Source organism: Oncorhynchus kisutch, linkage group LG25, assembly GCF_002021735.2.
Source record: "Oncorhynchus kisutch isolate 150728-3 linkage group LG25, Okis_V2, whole genome shotgun sequence".
Lineage (NCBI taxonomy): Eukaryota > Metazoa > Chordata > Actinopteri > Salmoniformes > Salmonidae > Oncorhynchus > Oncorhynchus kisutch.
The window spans coordinates 10,223,411-10,245,471 of NC_034198.2; the positions used below are offsets into that span (position 1 = coordinate 10,223,411).

General features: G+C 42.7%; 1 protein-coding gene across 35 annotated transcripts in view; it reads right to left on the bottom strand.

Moving 5' to 3' along the window:
• Window positions 1-22,061, bottom strand: part of LOC109869968 (transcription factor 7-like 2) — a 98,944-nt gene that overhangs the window by 48,849 nt on the left and 28,034 nt on the right. For 23 of the 35 annotated variants that reach the window (XM_031804652.1, XM_031804627.1, XM_031804626.1 and 20 more), the window contains exons 4-5: window positions 13,708-13,809; window positions 6,297-6,356 (exon numbers count right to left, since the gene is read on the bottom strand). In XM_031804652.1, coding sequence (XP_031660512.1) covers window positions 6,297-6,356; window positions 13,708-13,809 — 162 coding nt within the window. The remainder of the gene's footprint in view (window positions 1-6,296; window positions 6,357-13,707; window positions 13,810-22,061) is intronic. The other 12 variants (XM_031804637.1, XM_031804638.1, XM_031804634.1 and 9 more) reach the window with 1 other exon arrangement.

Sequence of the window (22,061 nt, forward strand, 5' to 3'; positions counted from 1 at the left end):
AAGTTCATGTAAAAACTTCCTGGAAAAGGGGCAGGCTGTTCTGAAGGTAAAACAAAGAGTTTCAGAAAGTTATACCTCTGTCTATAATCCCACACAATTCAGCCTAGTAAGAAAGTGAGAACAGAGGAGGAAGCAAGGATTTCTATAAAAACTAATCATTGGTTCGGGAGCGGATGTGTGTAAAAACACTCTCCAAAGATTGGGATCTGCTGAGTCAATACATTGTGTACTGAGGCCCACTTGTGTTAGCGTAAATCAAATAATCTCAATTTTGCTGTAACATTGACAAAAACTAACTGACAGAGCAAAATAAGAAAAAATGCCATCCTTTTTTGGCAGTATCAGGCTGGACTATAGGCCACTTGTTAAGTTAAAGCCTAAGCCTCCTTTTCCTCCTCCTCCTCATTTGCCTCCTTCACACCGCCCATCCTATTTCTTCTCCTCTTTGTCACTCAGCTGAAACCTGTCATTCCATTCCTCCGCTGGGAAAAGGAGGTCACGTATCGACTTGCTCAGCATCCCTCTCTCTCTCCAGCCACAAGACCCTCCAAAAGACCCCCCTTTCTTCTTCCTCCTCCTCCCCCATCTCAGTCCATCACTCTACCCAACCCGGAACATCCCATCCCACCTCTCCATTTCAATTCTTCCTTACTTACCCTTCCCTCTGCTCCCGGTCCCCCCTTCCCACCCCAACCATGCCCTCAGCCCAATACTAATTGGTAAATCTGTTGAACCATAGCAGTTCCAACAATGAGACACCTGGAGTTCTGTCAAAACAAATTTCCCTGTGAAATGGCCTCAAGTACTAATACAGTACACGCTCACAGCCCAGCCACAGAATCAGATGTGGGACTTGGGCAGAGGAGGCGGGAGAGAGGATTGGTCAAGCAGGGGGATATATAAAATATAGTAAATTATCATTATTTGGAAAATAAATAGTGGGATTCTTAAAAACCAATATGACAAATGAACTCTGTCTGCACATGTACCATGATTTAGGGTCACATTTTGATGAGACATTTTTGCATCCAACTCCAAAACTAAGCTGCTATTTTTAAAAGATCAGTGCGACCATCACTGTCTTTCATTTTATATTTTCCTCTCAAGTGCGCACACACACACACACACACACACACACACACACACACACACACACACACACACATACACACACACACACACACACACACTTGTTTTACTATCCTTATGGGGACAAAACAATTGATTCCCATTCAAAATCATATTTTCCCTAACCTTAACCCTAAAGGCTCGCACACATCGCACCGGTTGTGGGTCTAACATTCGCCTGTCTATCGTTAGGTGCGCTGCTTTAGGCACCACCCGCTGTAGACGTCTGACTGACTAAATGTTTTACTCAATTCTACATGTAAAATCAGTGTGCACTCGGTTCGCAAATTACGTTCAGGGGTGCTAAGTACTCTTGGCCAGCAAACACTATTGGTGTGACTGAGCTCTAACCCTAACCCCAACCTTAACCCTAATTGTAACCCTAAACGTAACCCCTGAGCCTAAATTAGCTTTTTTTCTTGTGGGGACCCGCGAAATGTCCCCACTTGTCCAAATTCACCTTGTTTTACTATATTTGTGAGGACTGCTGGTCCCCACAAGGATAGTAAAACCAAAAACACACACAACTGTTCTTGACAACCTTACTTGACCTGACTGAGACTGCTTATCTAGCACACAAACATAGACACACACCTACATTGGATTTGGCACACATACATCTACACCTTAGAGAGACACGGACACTAAAGAATATGCAGACAAACACATATTTAAGACGCACTCACACAGAAACACAGACATAGACACACCCAACAGAGCTCCTGCCCTACCTAGTCAAACAGGTTCTAGCAGACACCTTTTAGAGAAAGGAGGGAGGAGGGGAAAACTAGGAGGAAAATCTCTCTCTCCACTTGACATTTAAGGTTGTTGTTTCCGAAAGTGTTTTTTCCAAGTGCAACGACTTTATTACCAAAACGGTCTTGATGGAGCATGGAAATTCAACAAGCAATTGATAAGCCACAGCGATTCAAGCAGGCAACTCAAGAGTCCGGGGGTCCATTCAAAGGATACAAAAATGTGTTTTCTTCTTGGCTCCTCAATGACAACCCATGTCCCGCCATTCCTGTCACTCCCTTCATCAGGCTAACCATGCAACCGTGAGCTATAATCTAGCCTAACACCCACTGATCTGGCAGTAGTCATCTCTGCAGACCAAGGCTAACCATTATGTCCCCATCCATTCAAACCCTGAATGTTTGGGTTCGTCAAGTAGGACACCATAGTTAAATGAGACACTGGGTAGTAATATAAAAATACGAAACAAAGCATTCATGGTCCTTGGATGGCTCTAAGCACCTTCTGACAACAGCAGAACAATTCAGAAAAGCTAGACAGCCTTGTCTCGTCCGAGTCCCTTGTCTTCAACATCGACCTCCCCCCGCCAACATAAATACATAGGCAGACACACACAGTCACTCACTTAGACCACACACACGCACACACACACACACTGCATTTTCTAGTTAACTTCTTGCTGGCTCACATTCAACCACAGATGCCGATAATATAGAGAATCCTCTTCAAGACAACTGTAGATAAAAATAGAACAGAAAGATTATCTCTCCTGGATGGTAATTCAAACACAAAAACAAATTTGTATGTATACAGAGTACAGTCCTCCAGTAAAAGACTGTAAAACGATTCACATCTCATAATGTGTGACAAATGTTTACCAAGAACCTCAGAACTGATGGAGATTTAGATCAACAAATACATTATCCATTAGAATTCAATCACTTTTTCACAGCACTCCTTTTGATTTGAACCAAACCTTCAATACATGTTTGCCCATTGAAGAAGTGCTCAGAAAGTGATGTTTTGGACCTGAATGCCAAGACAAAGGTGCTCAAAGTTGAGCTATTTTGCATACCATGAGACAATGTCCATCCCTGGAAAAGATATTGATATTTATTGCTAATTATTGATATAACTTAAAGCTTACAAACAGGGTTGTCAAAACATTTCATAATTCATTTTTTATAGCCTTTTTTTTTGTACTTTTTTCGTCAATTATCTTAAAATGTGTAGATGCCAATTTTTATCATATTCACATGTTGTAGCTTAGACCCTACTTTACATTATCTGAGGTTTTTGTGATGTGCCGCCATCGGTTGAGACACAACATGCTCTTGGATACAGGGTAGGTGTCATGTTTTGGCTGAAGAATATACTAAAATGGGAATAAAACTGAAATGTCAAATTTCAAACATTACCACAAAGATGGTTGGATTCAGCCACAATGTTGACTTAAACAGGAATATCTGTTGTTTTAATTATACTGTCAATCCTCCATAGGAAACCTATTGAAATCATATAAATATAGATAATAGAATAGACATGACCATTAAAGTTAACATTCAATGGTGGGTAGACCGGCGGCCATCTTTGTGATAGCAATTAGAATCTAAATTGTCAGTTAAATGGAAATGGTGTATCAGCTAAATTGCAGTGGTCTGAAAGGATAAGTCCATTCTATGAATTCTAGTTCTGTGTTTGAAATTACACCCACCCTGTATTCAAGAGCATTTTGTGTCTCAACCAATTATGTAAAGTCGGGTCTAAGCTACAACATATGCCAGGAATAGGCAGATTTTTTTTCAACACTGCAAATTGACCACAATCAAGCCCAAAAATAGATTGGATTTGAAAATAATAATAATTTCATACTTTCATTACATTGAGACACGGTCACATGTCTCTTTTTTAATTTGTGGGACTACTTGGTGAACAGATTTCCTAAATAAAATTCATTTTTAGCTGAATTCCTGGTGATGCTTGTCTCGCTTGCGGGCCGGTTTTGGCCCCTGTTGCCGACCCCTGACATACAGTACCAGTCAAACGTTTGGACACACCTACTCATTCAAGGGTTTTCTTTATTTTACTATGAAGACATCAAAGGAGCTCCCACATATGCTGAACACTTGTTGGCTGCTTTTCCTTCACTCTGCAGTCCAACTCATCCCAAACCATCTCAATTGGGTTGAGGTCGTGTGATTGTGGAGGCCAGGTCATCTGATGCAGCACTCCATCATTCTCCTTCTTGGTCAAACAGCCCTTACACAGCCTGGAGGTGTGTAGGGTTGTTGTCCTGTTGAAAAACAAATGATAGTCCCACTAAGCGCAAACCAGATGGGATGGCGTATCGCTGCAGAATGCTGTAGTAGCCATGCTGGTTAAGTGTGCCTTGAATTCTAAATAAATCACAGAAAGTGTCACCAGCAAAGCACCCCCACACCAACACACCTCCTCCTCCATGCTTCACAGTGGGAATCACACATGCGGAGATCATCCGTTCACCTACTCTGTGTCTCACAAAGGCATGGCGGTTGGAACCAAAAATCTCAAATTTGGACTCATCAAACCGAAGGACAGATTTCCCCCGGTCTAATGTCAATTGCTCATGTTTCTTGGCCCAAGCAAGTCTCTTCTTCTGATTGGTGTCCTTCAGTTTCTTTGCAGCAAGTCGACCATGAAGGCCTGACTCACGCAGTCTCCTCTGAACAGTTGATGTTGAGATGTATCTGTTACTTGAACTCTGTGAAGCATTTATTTGGGCTGCAATCTTAGGTGTTGTTAACTGTAATGAACTTATCCCCTGCAGCAGAGGTAACTCTGGGTCTTCCTTTCCTGTGGCGGTCCTCATGAGAGACAGTTTCATCATTGTGCTTGATGATTTTTGTGACTGCAATTGAACAAAATTTTAAAGTTCTTGACATTTTCCGTATTGAATGATTTTCATGTCTTAAAGTAATGATGGACTCTTGTTTCTCTTTGCTTATTTGAGCTGTTCTTGTCATAATATGGACTTGGTCTTTAACCAAATAGGGCTTTCTTCTGTATAACACCCCTACCTTGTCACAACACAATTGATTGGCTCAAATGCATTAAGAAGGAAATCAATTCCACAAATTAACAAGACAACCTGTTAATTTAATTGCATTTCAGGTGACTACCTCATGAAGCTAGTTGAGAGGGTGGCTACTTTGAAGAATCAAAACAATATATTGTGTTTTGTTTAACACTTTTTTGGTTACTACATGAATGCATATATGTTATAATTCTACAATGTAGAAAATAGTACAAATAAAGAACAACCCTTGAATGAGTAGGTGTATCCATACATTTGACTGGTAGTGTATGAAATTATTCGTTTTTCTCGTTTATGCGTTCTTAGATAATCGACCTAAAAACGTTTTTAAAAGTATTATATTTTTAATTTTAAGACATCCAAGACATTGTTAAATAATTTGACAACCCTGTTTGCAAGCTTTTAAATTATATCAAACTCAACCATTTATCTTTTCCAATGATGAAGACATGGATGTCTCATGGCTATACCATGAGAAATCCATGTCTTCATCACTGGAAAAGATAAACGACTGAGTTGAGATATGTGAAATGGGTCAACTTGGAACACCTTTACCGCCTAAATGTTTTGGCATTCAGGTCCAAAAAGTCCCTTTCTGACCACTTCTTTCATGGGCAAAATGTATGCAAAGTTTTGTTTAAATAAAAAAGGATGCTGTTAAAAGTGATTGAATTCAAATGGATTTAACCTATACTGTTTGACAGAAACCTTTATGGACCTGAAAGCATCATTATATACCATGTTCAAACAGCAGAGACTTAAATCAATAGACACTTTGGCACTGTTGTAAAGCCAAAGGGCACAATCCCTATCGATGGAGAACGTAATGCTACCTTAAGAATAAACATTCTAAACCATCTGATGTTAGCTACACCAGAGACAAAACACAGTCAGCAACCTGAGCTGGGCTACACCAAGTATCACAACACTAGTGGGTTACAAGCCAATTACTTACAGACCACAGTTCACAGTCTTTTAAAAGCATCTCGGGAAATCAGGATTGTCAGAGAACTAGGAATGTATGTGTTGCACAAGACATGAGTACATATTTAGTGTGAAAACCATGGCTAAAAGGTCAGTAGGTTAAGGCTGTCAAAAGTATCCAAGACATATCTGCACCAGCTGCCATTTCAGAGCAACAAAGCAAGTCAACAACACAGCAGTAGCAGCACTGAATCAGTAGCAAACACAACAACATAGCATGATTAGGCTATCATTAGGATTATGGTTGTTATTATTACTTTTTATTTAATTTTTTATCAACATCATCATAATTTGTCAGTTGTTATTTTGGCATAATCAACCAGCTAACAAGATACTTGGAATTCAAAGTTCTCACCAACTGAAATTGGTGAAGGCTCAGATCTGACTGTCCGGGGAATTCCAAGCAGAAGGGCCCCTGAAAGGCAAAGACGGACGTTCCCGAGTCACACAATTATATCAGCTCACACACACATCATCCTAGCCTACCAGGAACATGAATGTAAAGCAGTGTGTTTTCACTTCCCAAAAGAAATAGGCCTAATGCATTTTTTCACTAGCTAGGCTATTCATTTATTTAACCTTCTATTTCCTTTCCTTATGGCTACCTCAGCTTTCTCCAGGGTGCCATGCCTATCCGTATACACACACATTACACAGAGAATATGAGAACATGGGTTGGCTTTGGGTTGGTTACATGGCAGTTATACTGTTATACACTGGAGTTTCTCAGCTGTTCTCGCTGCTGGTTCAAAGACATCGCCTTCTTTGGCTCTTAAGTAAATGCAGCTTGCACTAGGGTGAACATGGGGAGATGTATTCCTGTATTCCTGTGCATTAGGTAGGTGTGCAGCTATCATGTTTTACATCACTCTGAAATCAGGAGGGGAAGGGCATGGAAAGAAAGAGGGAGGAAAAAAGAGGAAAAGGGAAAAGAAACAGGGAAGGAGATAAAGAGTTCATGTATCATTTTACAAAAAAACTCACACACACAATCATTCAGACACAAACACACAGACCCCAAAAAACTACTGAACCACATAAGTTAGTTATGACAAAGTGTTTTCACCATATACAGTACTGAAACGTTACTGTACTGTACAGGTTAGCCTACTCGGCACAAAAGTCAATAAGTCTTGTGTGCTTGACCCTATGACTGCTTGACCCTGTGGGAGACAGATTTCTCTCAACAGGATTACAGTGGTTATCGGTGTGACTGCTTGCACGCACACAAACACAGTCTAGGTCTGCCCATTACCCAGGGTGGCCTAAGTCTACAGGGGTTAGGCTACATAATGGCTAAATACCACCCAAAGGTAAAAAGGACAAATGATCTCTCAACTATTCATGTGCGTATAAAAGCCTCTATTCACATTTCTTCCTGCAATCAGATGTCAACTAATGGTGGCGTGCACTAGGCCTAGAGTGCATTCCTGAGGAAAAAATATCAAACAATAAAGGAAAAGGTACAACAAAATAGGCCACGCACTATTACAGGTCAGAATCTGGATGGAATTTTTCCTCTATAAATCCCTATAAATTCCACTATCGCTTGCTCAGTCATTCCTTTGTTGGCTGCTCAGCAGACTCTGACTGTCATTGGGAAGTCTGTAAACAACTGGACATTCAGTGTTGTAGAGAAACAAGGACTTTGTCTAGATTGGGTTTCACTGAGTGAAACAGCAAACCCCTATTACCCACTCTTGTCACAGTTCCCATGATTGACACACGTCTCAGCTGGTCTCACATTTGGCACCCAAGATGGTCATGATGTCAGCATGACAGTGCAACGTCTGGTTTGAGACAATGGACAGGGCCAAGGCCTGTTGGGTGGCAAGAAGAGGCACAAAGCCCCCTGTCTAAGGGTAAGGCCTAGAGCACTACTGCCATAACAACAGACAGCATTGCATTCTTCTGTGATAATGCTACCACTGACTTTGCTCAGTGTACCCAGAGCTTGCAGACTGAAGTAAGGATGATTATCTGAGCAAGGTAGAGGAACAGAGAGAGAGCGAGGGGGAGAAGGAGAGAGACAGAGGGAGAGAGAGAGGTCTCCCCTCGTAAACAGTGAGGGCAGTGTGTCTCCAGTCTGTGACCCTGGGGGCGCTCATTAACAGTGAGGCCAGGCTCTCCCACCAGGGCTTCCAACCCACAGAGCTATTGTCTGTACAGCCCAGGTGGACTGCAATTCATAGGGGGGAGACTTGTCTTTATTTAACGTTTCTCAACATACAAAGATGTACATGGAGTGGACAAGAGACCACTGGCCATGTCTTTTCTAAGGATGACCGGCCAAGCTGTTTAGCCACAGTGGGGGACTGAGAAGTCATTGTGGGCATTTCCTGAACAAATCTATTATTTTTCCAAAAATTGGGAAGGAGACTTAATTTCAAGCCAACTCCCACTTCCATTCCGTAGCTCTTGTTCTAGTGCACTTTTCTATGGAGAGACAAATTGGCCTAAAACGTGAAAGCCAAGTGTTCATTGGTTCAGGTGGGAGGTCTTGCCACACATAGATGTAATGGTCAGATTCCATCACTTACTCAATGCTCATTATCATACACTTGGAGTAGGCACACAACAGGACACTATACTCCCTCAATTTTCATTCTTCACTGCTCCTGACACACACACACGGATACACTACACTGAGGCCTGGTTGGGAAATGGTTAACACTCCAGCCGTCCCCTGCTGCCAGTGAAAGCCCAGAAAACAATAGAGACATTGTCCAGCCTGAACAGACTCTGAGGAAAGGACTAGTGTGGTGTGGAGTGTGTGTGTATGTGTATTTGTTTGTGTGTGTGTGTATGCGCACACTCTCTCGCTCTCAAACATATTTCTGCCCCAGTTCCCAGCATGTCAATTTAAGAAACATTGTCAAAAATGTTTGACTTGCACCACAATAGTAACTCTAAAGTGGCCTCTAATTTAGGTTATTCATCACTTAACCCACGGTTGGGCAGAAATTATGGCTCGAGGGCCACATTGGGATTTCAAAATTCTGAACTGATTTGTTCATCAAAAGCTATTTGCGGGCCAGAAGAAGAACAGTTATTTGAAAATGTAAAGTACTTTTCTCAACTTGAATGTGTAAAGAAATGGCATGACCAGAACACCACCATGTTATGCTACTGGGACACAGCTATGTCCTGCTTGAGTAGCAGCAGTTGCCAGCTGTGATGTGGGGGCACACACACACGAAACAGATCCCGTAACAAATCAAGAATCTGTCACGTGGCTCAAAACAAATCCTATTTCGAGCACCTCTAAGCTACTAGGAAAATGGCATAATACATCAGTCGATGTAGGCCTACTGAATTTGGTGCACCAACAATTTAACAAGAAATGATAACCATTTTTTTTTTATAGATGACTGTCAACTCATTGTGTTTTGAGAATTGACTGTGTTAATGTGTGTATGAAAATGAGTCAAATGAAGATACTGTAGCATACGACTCTGCGAACTGAGTGCTATTCTATACAAAATTCTCTCAGACTGTTGACTATGTGAAGCACAAGACAAAAATGTCTCTCCCTGGGATTCTTTCTGAAAAAAATACACATCAATAGACATAAATAAATAATAACTTTCAGCCAATGGTCTAAAAGTTCAGCGGCAGCGGTTTGGAGGCTGCCCCGCGGCGCGGTCAGACACATCAAAGGGCCAGGCGTGCCCCCTTTGCGGGCATGGAGGAGAGGGGCACGCCCTCGTAACGACAAGCCCCTGTGAGGTCACTTCCTCCTTTCCCTTCATGGCTGACCCTCAAGAGTTCCACCTACTTCTGCCCCTGAAACTGACCTATCCATAGATTCTACACAAGACAGTATGTTTTTGTTTGATTTTATGTGTATCTGCCCATATGTCTTTTTCCATCTCTTTGTCTATCTGTCCATCAGTCTTCGTCCTTCTCCATATCTCATTGCTCAATTTGGCATTTGTATGTATGTCTCAAACTTGATATTTTTGTCTTATTTAGTATTTCACTCTCTCTGACTTTCTGAAGTTGCTGAAGGGTCACTTAAACTTCGGATCGCTCTCTCCATATCGCTGGTGTCTATCGGCTGGTTTTTATCGCTACGGTGCAGATGGCACATTTCAAGCCAAAGATCGGTCAATGTGCCCAGGTGTTTTCCCCATTTGAAAGCAAAAAGAAACGACTGTTTGCCCACTGACATAGAAATGATCAGTCTACAATTTTAATGGTAGGTTTATTTGAACAGTGAGAGACAGAATAACAACAAAAAAATCCAGAGAAACGCATGTCAAAATGTTATAAATTGAATTGCATTTTAATGAGGGAAATAAGTATTTGACCCCTCTGCAAAACATGACTTAGTACTTGGTGGCAAAACCCTTGTTTGCAATCCCAGAGGTCAGACGTTTCTTGTAGCTGGCCACCAGGTTTGCACACATCTCAGGAGGGTTTTGGTTCCACTCCTCTTTGCAGATCTTCTCCAAGTCATTAAGGTTGAGGCTGAGGTTTGGCAACTCGAACCTTCAGCTCCCTCCACAGATTTTCTATGGGATTAAGGTCTGGAGACTGGCTAGGCCACTCCAGGACCTTAATGTGCTTCTTCTTGAGCCACTCCTTTGTTGCCTTGGCTGTGTGTTTTGGGTCATTGTCATGCTGGAATAACCATCCACGACCCATTTTCAATGCCCTGGCTGAGGGAAGGAGGTTCTCACCCAAGATTTGACGGTACATGGCCCCGTCCATCGTCCCTTTGATGCGGTGAAGTTGTCCTGTCCCCTTAGCAGAAAAACACCCCCAAAGCATAATGTTTCCACTTCCATATTTGACGGTGGGGATGGTGTTCTTGGGGTCATAGGCAGCATTCCTCCTCCTCCAAACACGGCGAGTTGAGTTGATGCCAAAGAGCTCCATTTTGGTTTCATCTGACCACAACACTTTCACCCAGTTGTCCTCTGAATCATTCAGATGTTTATTTGCAAACTTCAGACGGGCATGTATATGTGCTTTCTTGAGCAGGGGGACCTTGCAGGCGCTGCAGGATTTCAGTCCTTCACGGCGTAGTGTGTTACCAATTGTTTTCTTGGTGACTATGGTCCCAGCTGCCTTGAGATCATTGACAAGATCCTCCCGTGTAGTTCTGGGCTGATTCTTCACCGTTCTCATGATCATTGCAACCCCACAAGGTGAGAGTTTGGAATCTGATTGATTGATTGCTTCTGTGGACAGGTGTCTTTTATACAGGTAACAAAATGAGATTATGAGCACTCCCTTTAAGAGTGTTCTCCTAATCTCAGCTCGTTACCTGTATAAAAGACACCTGGGAGCCAGAAATCTTTCTGATTGAGAGGGGGTCAAATACTTATTTCCCTCATTAAAATGCAAATCAATTCATAACATTTTTGAGATGCGTTTTTCTATATTTTTTTGTTGTTATTCTGTCTCTCACTGTTCAAATAAACCTAGCATTAAAATGATAGATGGATCATCTCTTTGTCAGTGGGCAAATGTACAAAATCAGCAGGGGATCAAATACCTTTTCCCCTCACTGTATGATATTTGACTAAAACATACTAATTTCAAACCTTGCTTACATTTGTATACGATCACATATACAGGTAACTGCCAAAATAATGGAAACACTTGAGTAAATGAGGGATACAGTATTGTATATTGAAAGCAGGTGCTTCCACACAGGTATGGTTCCTGAGTTAATTAAGCAATTAACATCCCATCATGCTTAGGGTCATGTATAAAAATGCTGGGCAGGTTACTATTTTGGTCATTATTTTGGCTATTATTTTGGAAGAATTTCTGTGGACAATTTTTTTGCAAGAATTTCTCATGACCCCAACCAACCAAATCCAAATCTAATGACAACCATAAAACACATTTTTCTAATAAAACTTCCCTCATTTGGAGATAAATGGAGGAGGGCAGGAGGGAGAAGACAATACAAGCTTCATCTCACATTCAATTTGATCACATACACTAACAGCAAGTGCATTCAGGTGCAGCAACACCTCTTACAAACTCCCGCGTTTTTTATCAAACAAATAAATAAATAAACAATGAAGATAGATGCGTTTTCTGGAGTAACAAGATGCTAATGCATTCTGACTACAAAGCATTTTAACTGTAACCGTGTTTTGGATGTCAAACTAAAGCCCACGGTACGGAGGAGCAATGGAACGAAGGAGCAATGGAAGATATGAGGTGATAAGTATTTAAAGCCATATGACTCATGGAGGAATAAAAACTGAAGCATTTACCTGCAGCTTAACTGCCTCCTACCAGCTTAATGATTTCAGAGGAAATGGTGTTTCTTAAAATAACCACGCAAGTTGGGCCTCCTGAACTTTACGGTATAAAAATAACACTGGCGTCGCTCTGAGGATAAGGAGGGCCTGTCCTACTGAGTTTGCTTGTTGTGTTCGTTAGAGCACTGTCATCGCCATCTCTTTGTCTTAAGCATAACTTTTGACAGGGTTTCTGCTTTAAAAAACAGACTATTTTAAGCTGTACTTAGAGAAAATAGGCAAAAGACCAAGAGGGCTGGTTTTCCAACTTTTTCTTACTGTTGAACTGGAAACCATTGATGATAGTATTTTTTTATTGTAGCTCATAAAAACTAGCTCTACTTATCAAATACCAACAGTGACTCATGTGGAGACAGTTCCTTAACATCGTTTAAGCCACTAATTATTCACATCCTTGTGTAAAACTCATGACCTAAACAAATGTTGACTACACATATTCGCTCCATGGGTCAACACGGGGTCAGCTCTGTGGTTAAGTCTAAATCAATCAGACACTCATATGCACAATGGGTCTATAGTGTAGCCCTAACTAAGTGCATGTCCAATATTATGCCATAGAGACCATGTATGAACTTTAACGTTGGCAATATCTCAACTATCCTAATTACAACTCTAGAAACAATGCTACCCACCATGCCAATACTGGCTCACTTTTAGTCATCTTACTAACACCAACTTTATTCCACACCTTTTTATATTCTTCACTATATACCACTTTTACATTGGCCAAACATGGACAAATCTGTTAATAATAGAGAACTAGCTTTTAAAATATTGACATGGTCCCTATTAGACTATCACTGTCCAGTCACGTAGCCAGCCCGGACGCAGGGCGGTCATGCTCTTTGGAAAGTGAACCGTGTGGGTTAGTTAACAATATGGCTATAGCTCTTCCTTACTGTGCTCATAAAGTCAGAAGAGTATCCATCTGCAAACTCTATTGTACAGCAAGCACTGGGTTGGGCCTTGTGTTGCCACACACACTGCGTCGGGAGCGGCGTGGCCGTCCAAAGAGCAATGGCCATCTGCCACTACAGCTGCCAGCTTATCCCTTTCACAGAGTGAGCTTTCCCTTACAATTGGCTTTACGCAATCAATACAGTCAATATAATGCTTATAATAGGGTTGGTCTCAATTCAGGCTCAATAAGGCAGTCAACTCAGGAAGTGATTCGAATTTAACATTCAGAATTTTTTTCAGTTTATTGAAGTCATTGAAAATAAATGAAATTTTTTTCCGATTATTGAATTGTAATTTTTGTTTACTTCCTGATTTGACTGCCTTCAATTTGAATTGATCCCAACCCTGGTCTCTATGTATTTCAGTTAGTCACTGACATCCATTCAACAGATTTTGTGTTAGAAAAAGAGGGTATACAGAGGTATACAATACAGGATACAGGAGAAGGGTTGTATTTCTGTTTTAGGGGCAAAAGGAGGTAGGGAAATGTAAAGGAATAAAGAGGGGGTTACTTACAACAATGTGTGCTGGTGACGGGGACCGGGCATCTTTAAGTGCTTGTCTACTTTGAAGACTTCCGTGGTTAACATCTAGCAAGGGCCATTTCATCTGTAGGTACTGTATGGTGAGAAAGAAACAAAATGGACAAAAAAAGACATACATGTTACCAATGCATAATGTTAAAAACCAAAACATTAACATAAAGGAATCAACATTCTAAATGTGATCACATGATTTAGAAAGTAAAAACAAACTCAAAAGCAAGCAGATGGGGATCCCAAAGCGGGTGACACACATGGTGGGTTTTGCCTCATAACATTATGTTTTCGGTGTCATATTAGTCAGAAAAAACTACTACAGTAGATTGAAACCATTTATTACAGATGTGTTACATAAACATTAAAAAAGAGAACTACATGTCCTAGTAGTTTGAACGGGATACAGTAGTTGTGTTGTAGGGCATCCATTCAAGAATTAGAACCGTTCCAAATCTTAGGTAAGCTAAATCACTGTTTATATGCCTGAGAAGGCTACTGTACGTGGATTATGGGTTTAGAATGATTTGATGCCATAAATGTGACCACTCTGAGATTCCAGGTGACTTGAATGACTTTTATTGGTCAGCCTCATAAAACTGTGCACTGTGGATCCACTGGCCGCTATTATGTGTCTGAATCCACCTAGTGACTGTCCCAGTGAATGATTGACTTGGCTTTATTAGGCCTGAGTGACACATACACAGAGAGCGAGATTGCGAGAGCTAGAGAGAGAGAGAGAGAGAGAGAGAGAGAGAGAGAGAGAGAGAGAGAGAGAGAGAGAGAGAGAGAGAGAGAGAGAGAGGGAGAGAGAGAGAGAGAGAGAGAGAGGGGGAGAGAGAGAGAGAGAGAGGGAGTGGGGGGTGAGAGAGCGAGAGCGGGAGAGAAAGAGGGGGAGCGAGAGAGCATGAGATGAAGAGAGAGAGAGAGAGACTTACACGAGACATAGAGCATTTTCTCATAAATTGGGTAGAGCCCTTTAAATCAGATGACATGCCAATTGCTTTGGCGACATAGTCTACCATATTTAGTTTCCTGACGAGGAAGGAAGGAGGAGGAAGAACAGTTGCTCTGAATTATGAGCTAAGCCATCAGGGAGAGCAAAGTCTAAACCACTGTAAGACAAACTTTACAGGGGCAAGACCATCATAAAGAAGAAGCCTAGCATCTTAAGTATTGTGACCAATATCTTCCTTGTCAACAGGTCATATTGACAAAAAGTACCTTCAAAGGATTCAAGGATACTCATATAATGCAATAACATTATAATGCAAAGCATAATTTCCCCCCGCTCATTCCACAACCCACAGCTGAATGCTTTCCCTTCTAGACATCTATTTGCTGTGCCTGCCCTTTGCTATAGCTAAAGCTCCTACTCCATTCTGACCCAGTGATCCTAGGGGATGACCCTGCTATCGGCTGTAACATAGTCTCCCTAACAAATGTCAAGGCCACCTAGTCGGAGGGGGTACAAACTGAGGTCACCTCAGCTGCCTGCGCTCAGAGAGGGCCCCCAACATTAGTTAAGTTACTGGGGGGTCAACAGGGTGAAACAGGCACTTATTGTACAGTGTGAAAAATAGAACTACTAAATATCAAAGCAGGGCACACTGTGTAAGACCTTTCCATACCACTTACTGCAAGAGAGTACATTCAAATAGGTAAGCAAACAATATGTCCAACAGTGACAGGAGTTCCCTGAATTTGCAGGTAGGGCAAATAGTAGTGCACACACTGATGGGAATGCGGACAGTCCAAATATTCAGGGCAAAATACACTGTCACAAAGAACTATAAAACCCTGTACAGTTGATGTACATGTAACATGAACAACAACTAAATATACACAGGGAGAGCAACAGAAAACGAGAGCAAACAAGGTCAGATAGGAAAACAGACTCCAAGCCAATAAGACAAAATGAAGAGAGGAAAGAGAAAAAGGAGAGTGAAAGAAATATGGGGTCATTAGTATCATGGCAAGGAAACAAAACACAAAGCAGATTTAACTTCTTAAGGAAAACAGCCCTAATGTTGGAAACAAACATCACTATGTGTCATCCAGAGTCACATTTATTTATTTATTTATAGCACATACATACAACAGGTTTTTAAAGGACCAAAGAGTTTGGTCTGCTTCGTGTTTTCACTTTTGCCTTGGATTTTTTTTTTTACAATACTGGTATCGTCACAGCCCTAGTCATTAGAGTTGGCTAGTAGAAACACAAGAGGGTTACGGACTTGTTTCTTAACCTTGAGACCACAGGCACTGCTCTCTCTAGCGTCAAGGCCGGCGCATCCATAAAGTATGCCGCCTCATAGCACACTGGGTCCCCCCCAAAGGAAAATTCTGACAAGTCAAGTTGGCCTTGTATCTTGGCCTCTGATGCAATCGGAACATCAACCGCTGGGCTAGCTAGGATTCTGGCCAAAGAACTCATCCAGAGCTAGAATTGGAATGTTGTCATTCCATCTACGTCTGTGTTCCTATCCTTATCCTCTAAATAAAACAATCACAATGGCCCTCCTGCTGCCCTGATATCCGATGACAACAGCTCCTTTCTTGTAGCCTATTCAACTACCTAATCAGAGCAAGTCTCTGTCCTCTAAGTATGGGCCTGTGCTAGAAGAAATCTGTACACTTCTACACTGTTGCTGTGTGCATCTGCCTGTCTGTGGTTGTTACTACATCAGCAAGAGTTTGTGTTTGCGAGCATGTGGCACGTGTGTATTTGTGTGTGTGCTTGTGTGTGTGTCACGACCTTTCCTGAGACCGTGGCTAAATCAGTGGTAATTAGCGGAGAGTTCACCACGGGGTGCATTGCTGTGGCTTGTGCTGGAGGGAGTTATTGACTCCCGTCCTCTGGCTGGCTCCACAACCACTCATTTATGACCCCCACAAGGCTTTCACTGCAACTGTCTTTGTTTGTGTTTGTTTGTGCGTCGAAGGGTGGAAAGTACGACTTGTAAAGCTCCAGTGTTGTGGTCTTGTGATTTTTACAGACCACCCATATTGGGTATCAATTGCCATGAAGGGGGGTGGAGTGTTGAGAGTGATGGTACCACTGTTATCTATGAGGTAACTCAAGACAGCCTATACTGGTGCAAGAGGGGCTGGTGGATGGCAGGTTACAAATTCTGATTCCAGTCATGGGAAGGTCTTATCATATACTAGACTTGCCAGATTATTGTCCAAGTTGAGCACACAGATGCACACAAATATTCAGACACAACCGCAGGGAGGCCTTCAGTGAGGGGACATCCCTTAAGCCTCTATCTTGAGGTGGTGGGTGAAAGGTGACACTCCAGAGTGTGGCGCTGAAGCGGAGGAGAGGAAGAGAGCACATGCCCTAACAGGCGGCTCCACTTCAGCCTGCTATTGGAAATGCTCTCACACGCTAATCCCTCCTGTAGGTTTTACAAGCATGCCAAGGAGAACAGAGCCCCGGGGAGTGCCAAGCTTTCCGACCCCACATCCACCTCCTCCCCATTTACCCTCCTCCTTCCCTCCAACTCCTACTGACGGATGCGTCGCCTGGGCTTGAGTAGGCCGTGACCCCTGACCCCCCTTGGCCGCCCAGCTCCTCCTCCCACCATAAAAAACTATCCCACTATTAGGGCCACCTTGGTAACTCAAGAGCCATTCCAATGTGACAAATTGCTTCGGCATTCCAGGATAACTCTCTCGCCCCCCACCTCTTCTTCCTCCCTTTACCCCCATCCCCCCATCTCTCGCCCCTAAGAGCCACCCAGAGTACACACTGTACATCAGGGGCTTCCCCCTTCCCTCCCTCTCGCTCCCTCTCTAACCCTCTGCCCCTCCTCGCCTCGCCGGGCCCACAACGGGAGCTGAATGACTCAATTGTCTCTGATGAAGTAAAAGACAAGGGAGTCCTCTAAATCCTTACAGAGGGATGAACTCTCCCTCTCTCGCCTGGAGATTTCCCATAGTGACAAGCAAACTGGCTAGAAAGGGGGTGAGAGTGAATGATAGAGGGAAAGAGGGTGGTCTTAAAAAAATAGCCCCAAGCCCCCACATTTCACTACCAAGGTCCAACTGCTGGACTGTCTGCTCGCCATATTTGAGTGACTGATGCAAAAGTTCAGCTTGGCATGGTATGACCCAGACACACTAAATTTCATCACAATGCAAAGAAGCTGAGGCTAACCCAGTGCCATCCGTTATACAGAAGGACACAGAGGGAGACAACAGAGTGCATTGTGAGTGCTCACACATCATCCTCACATGTCCACACCATAAGTTGGGTGATAGAACTGAATATTTGATTTGGAATATGAGAGGACTCTTATTTCAAATATATAACAACTAGACTACAAGAACATTTTAACCTGAAATAGTTTGATACATATGTCATTAACACTAGTCTAACGCATAATGTTACTAAAGCACTCCCAAAATGTATTTATTGAAAAATAAGCTAAGCAAATCAAATCCATTAAAATATTCTGATGCACAATTATTAGCTATAAACTATGTATACTGAGTCAGCTACCCTGAATTCTGGAGGTGGTCAATGCTGTGAAAGCTGTTCTTGTTGAAACCCCATCTGACGTGTTTATTACAAGCAACCCGAGCCTCGGCACATACCGACTTGTTCATATTGTTTTGGATTAACAGCAGACAAATAGGGCTCCTAACGTGCCAAAGTGGCTCGGAACCCCGGGAATATTCCCAGCGGGACTGCGAGAGAGAATGAAGTGAATCTCGGTCTCAGGCCGAATGGGGTCCAGAGGCATTCCTGCCACATACACAATGTTAGGGGGAGATCGACGGAAGAGAGAGAGAGCGGGAAAGAGGGGCGAGCAGCTCGGATTTACAGCCAACATATGGAGCCTGGGTCTTGCTCTGGAGACCTCGGCAGATCCCCGGCCCATCTGTGGCCGTGTGGGCTGCTGCCTCATAGTGCAGCCATGACACAGCCACCACCATCCAGACATACAGTAGTAGCAGTGGGCGTGTACCACACACATTGACATGTAGGCTGCAAGGAGCAACACATGTGCATTCACACAGTGACACATGCATGTACACATACACTCAAATAAAATAAAAAATGGTTAATGCTTTGAAAACAACAGGTTTTAGACTAACAATGAAATGCTTACTGACGGGTTATTTTCCAACAATGCAGAGTTAAAGATAATGATAAAGCTACCTGATTCATGCACAAAGAGACACACATATTCACCGCACACACACACACACACACACACACACACACACACACACACACACACACACACACACACACACACACACACACACACACACACACACACACACACACACACACACACACACACACACACACACACACACACACACACATTACTGAAAACATGCTCACACACAGGAACACACTGTGGCTAACTGTTCATCATGTTCAATGACACCCTGGGGACAGGGGCCCGGGATCAGAATAACAGCTTGCAGATTACACCAAATCAAACAACAAATTTAAAAGAGCTTTATTTGTGTTTGCTGTGCCCAAAACAAGTGAGAGACCGAATCGAAACAGAGTAAATCCCACTATCCCAGTGCCCCAGTGTCAAGTCCTATTGGGGTTGAGTTAGACTAAAGGTCTGAGAAAGAGTATTGTTTAGTTAACTTCATGTTCTTCTAAGGACAGCTGCTACATTCAAATAATACTTGAAAATGATGGGCAAATGTGTTTTCTTCTTGACATTTGTGGGTTCCTTTGTCTAGGCCACAGGTGCAGGGGTTAAACATATACCCAATTGTTGGGGCGGGAACAGTAATTTTCTGTAATTGGGGGGGATAATACAATCCAGATCCTTTGAAATCCCCCAGGTCAAAAGAGAGACCTTTTCCCAATCTATAGGATACACCACACATTTGAGAAGGAAGAAGAGCGATATAAGCAGGCAGAAAGTGAGGGGAGTAGAGGGAAGAAAGTCCAACCAAAACTGAGAGAAGGTTAGTCGACGAGAGAGGGCTCTTCATGACTGATTTAGTTCTTCTAATACACATTTTATGAGTAAATAAAAAAAGTCCCACCAGCTCTGATAGCCAGAGGCGTTTTGCAAGCAGGAAAATAAAAGTGGAATGTGGGAAGGCCTGGGGTTTGTGTGCCCTGGGGCGGGGAAAGGGGTCCGCTGGGCCTGTATTTACTCCAAAGCCCGAACCGTTAGGGGATTCCACAAGGCCCTGACAGCACGGGGCCGTCGACCCACTCCAACCCCCCCACCCACCCTTCTCGCGCAAGATAAACTCAACCTGACACTTTTATATGGACTTTTTTTTAGGCCCCCGGTCCCGCCTCCTGCATCCTCTAAACATATTCTACGGACTGTCTGAAAACAATGTGGCCAAAGCCAAGATGGTTTCAAAAGAGTTTGAGACGTTGTACTCTTCAATAAAAAAATGTTTATTTTGGAATAGATTATTTTCTTTGTTTTCTCAAAATGTGTCCCTGAACCCTTTCCTTATCTGTCCTGTTCTGGACGTTAACTCTGGTCTCAAACATGGGTTCATGAGATATGTGCAGTCTTGCTCCTACACTGTTTACTTAACAGGTGTGGACAAAATGCGCTATTCAAACACCAGCTGATTTGCTGGAAAGTTTCTAAAGATTGTGCAACACATATTCAACTAAACTAAGGAATGAACAAAAATCAATAACAGCAGTAAAATGCTCCATTTGAAAGACAAAAAGCATCTGAACCAATGAGAAACAAAACTGATTGGCTGATGGAGCTGGAGTAATCCAATCCCACTTGGAAGAAGAAAGACCAGTCACAGACATACTGGGGCACTCACATCTGTGGTGATGTGACATCCCCACAGACTCCAAATTCTTGGTGGATTTACGGCATACAGACTCAGAAAGTAAACAGTGTTGTATTTCTCTGACTCCCCCTGTCTCTGCCTCCATGTCATTAAGGGCATCTCTGGGCCAGTCTATAAATAGAGCTGGGAGGCTAAGGACTGCAGGGCCTGCTGTTCCTCCGACAGACCCGGGACACTAATGAACAGCACAGGCATCTTTAACATCAGGCCTTCCTGGCTGGCTCTGCTCTCAGGTACTGCTTCGATCTCAGCTTCTGTCTCCAGTTCTCTGACTTTTACTTCTCACGTTTCTCCACTGCCCATCTCTCAATGTCAATGTCTATGTCTGGGCCTCTTCCCAGACATTTTCCAGCAAATAGTAAATACACATAATTTGTAAACTGTATGTCGCTTTGGATGAAAGCATCTGCTTGATGACTGTACAATTATTCTTGCAACACTAGTCTACAGAAGCCCAGAGTGTGGGCAGTGAGAGAGTGAGATCAGGGCTGAGATGAGAAGTTCAGGTCAGATCCAAGTCCTGCTGCCCGGTGGATTCTCGTACATACTGACCTACTTAGCGGCTACGTGAGCTCAGCAAGCTAGCACAGCAGGTGTGTCTGAGCCCCTTGTGCAAGGAGCTCGCTCTGTGGTAGGAAAAGTTTGGGTAATAGGTGCACATTGTGTGTACATGCTTGCCTTTGTTTAGGAGAAGTGGTAATATTAAAAGTATAAAATAAGAAGTTGAAGGTTAAGCCAGAGCCCTGGAACCTCTACTTGCAGCCACCTTGAGTAGGATGATGATGATGATGATGATGATTGGCTTTGTGATGTTGGATGGATATCACCCTGACACAACAAGAAGGTTACCTGTTTATTCAGGTAACTATTTAGGTATCTATATAGTTCCATGGCCGTCGGGTTGGAGAATAATTATATGGAAACATAAAGGGAAGAATGCAGGTTCCTTTAGAAGAAGCCTACACTCACCTTGTAAAGAAATAACATCCTTCAGATAGAGAACATGCGTACACACACACACACACACAGTACAGTCGTGGCCAATGACACGTGAAAATGACACAAATATTCATTTTCACAAAGTTTGCTGCTTCAGTGTCTAGATATTTTTGTCAGATGTTACTATAGAATACTGAAGTATAATTACAAGCATTTCACAAGTGTCAAAGGCTTTTATTGACAATTACACGAAGTTGATGCAAAGAGTCAATATTTGCAGTGTTGACCCTTCTTTTTCAAGACCTCTGCAATTCGCCCTGGCATGCTGTCAATTAACTTCTGGGCCACATCCTGACTGATGGCAGCCCATTCTTGCATAATCAATGCTTGGAGTTTGTCAGAATTTGTGGGTTTTTGTTTGTCCACCCGCCTCTTGAGGATTGACCACAAGTTCTCAATGGGATTAAAGTCTGGGGAGTTTCTTGGCCATGGACCCAAAATGTCAATGTTTTGTTCCCCGAGCCACTTAGTTATGGCAAGGTGCTCCATCATGCTGGAAAAGGCATT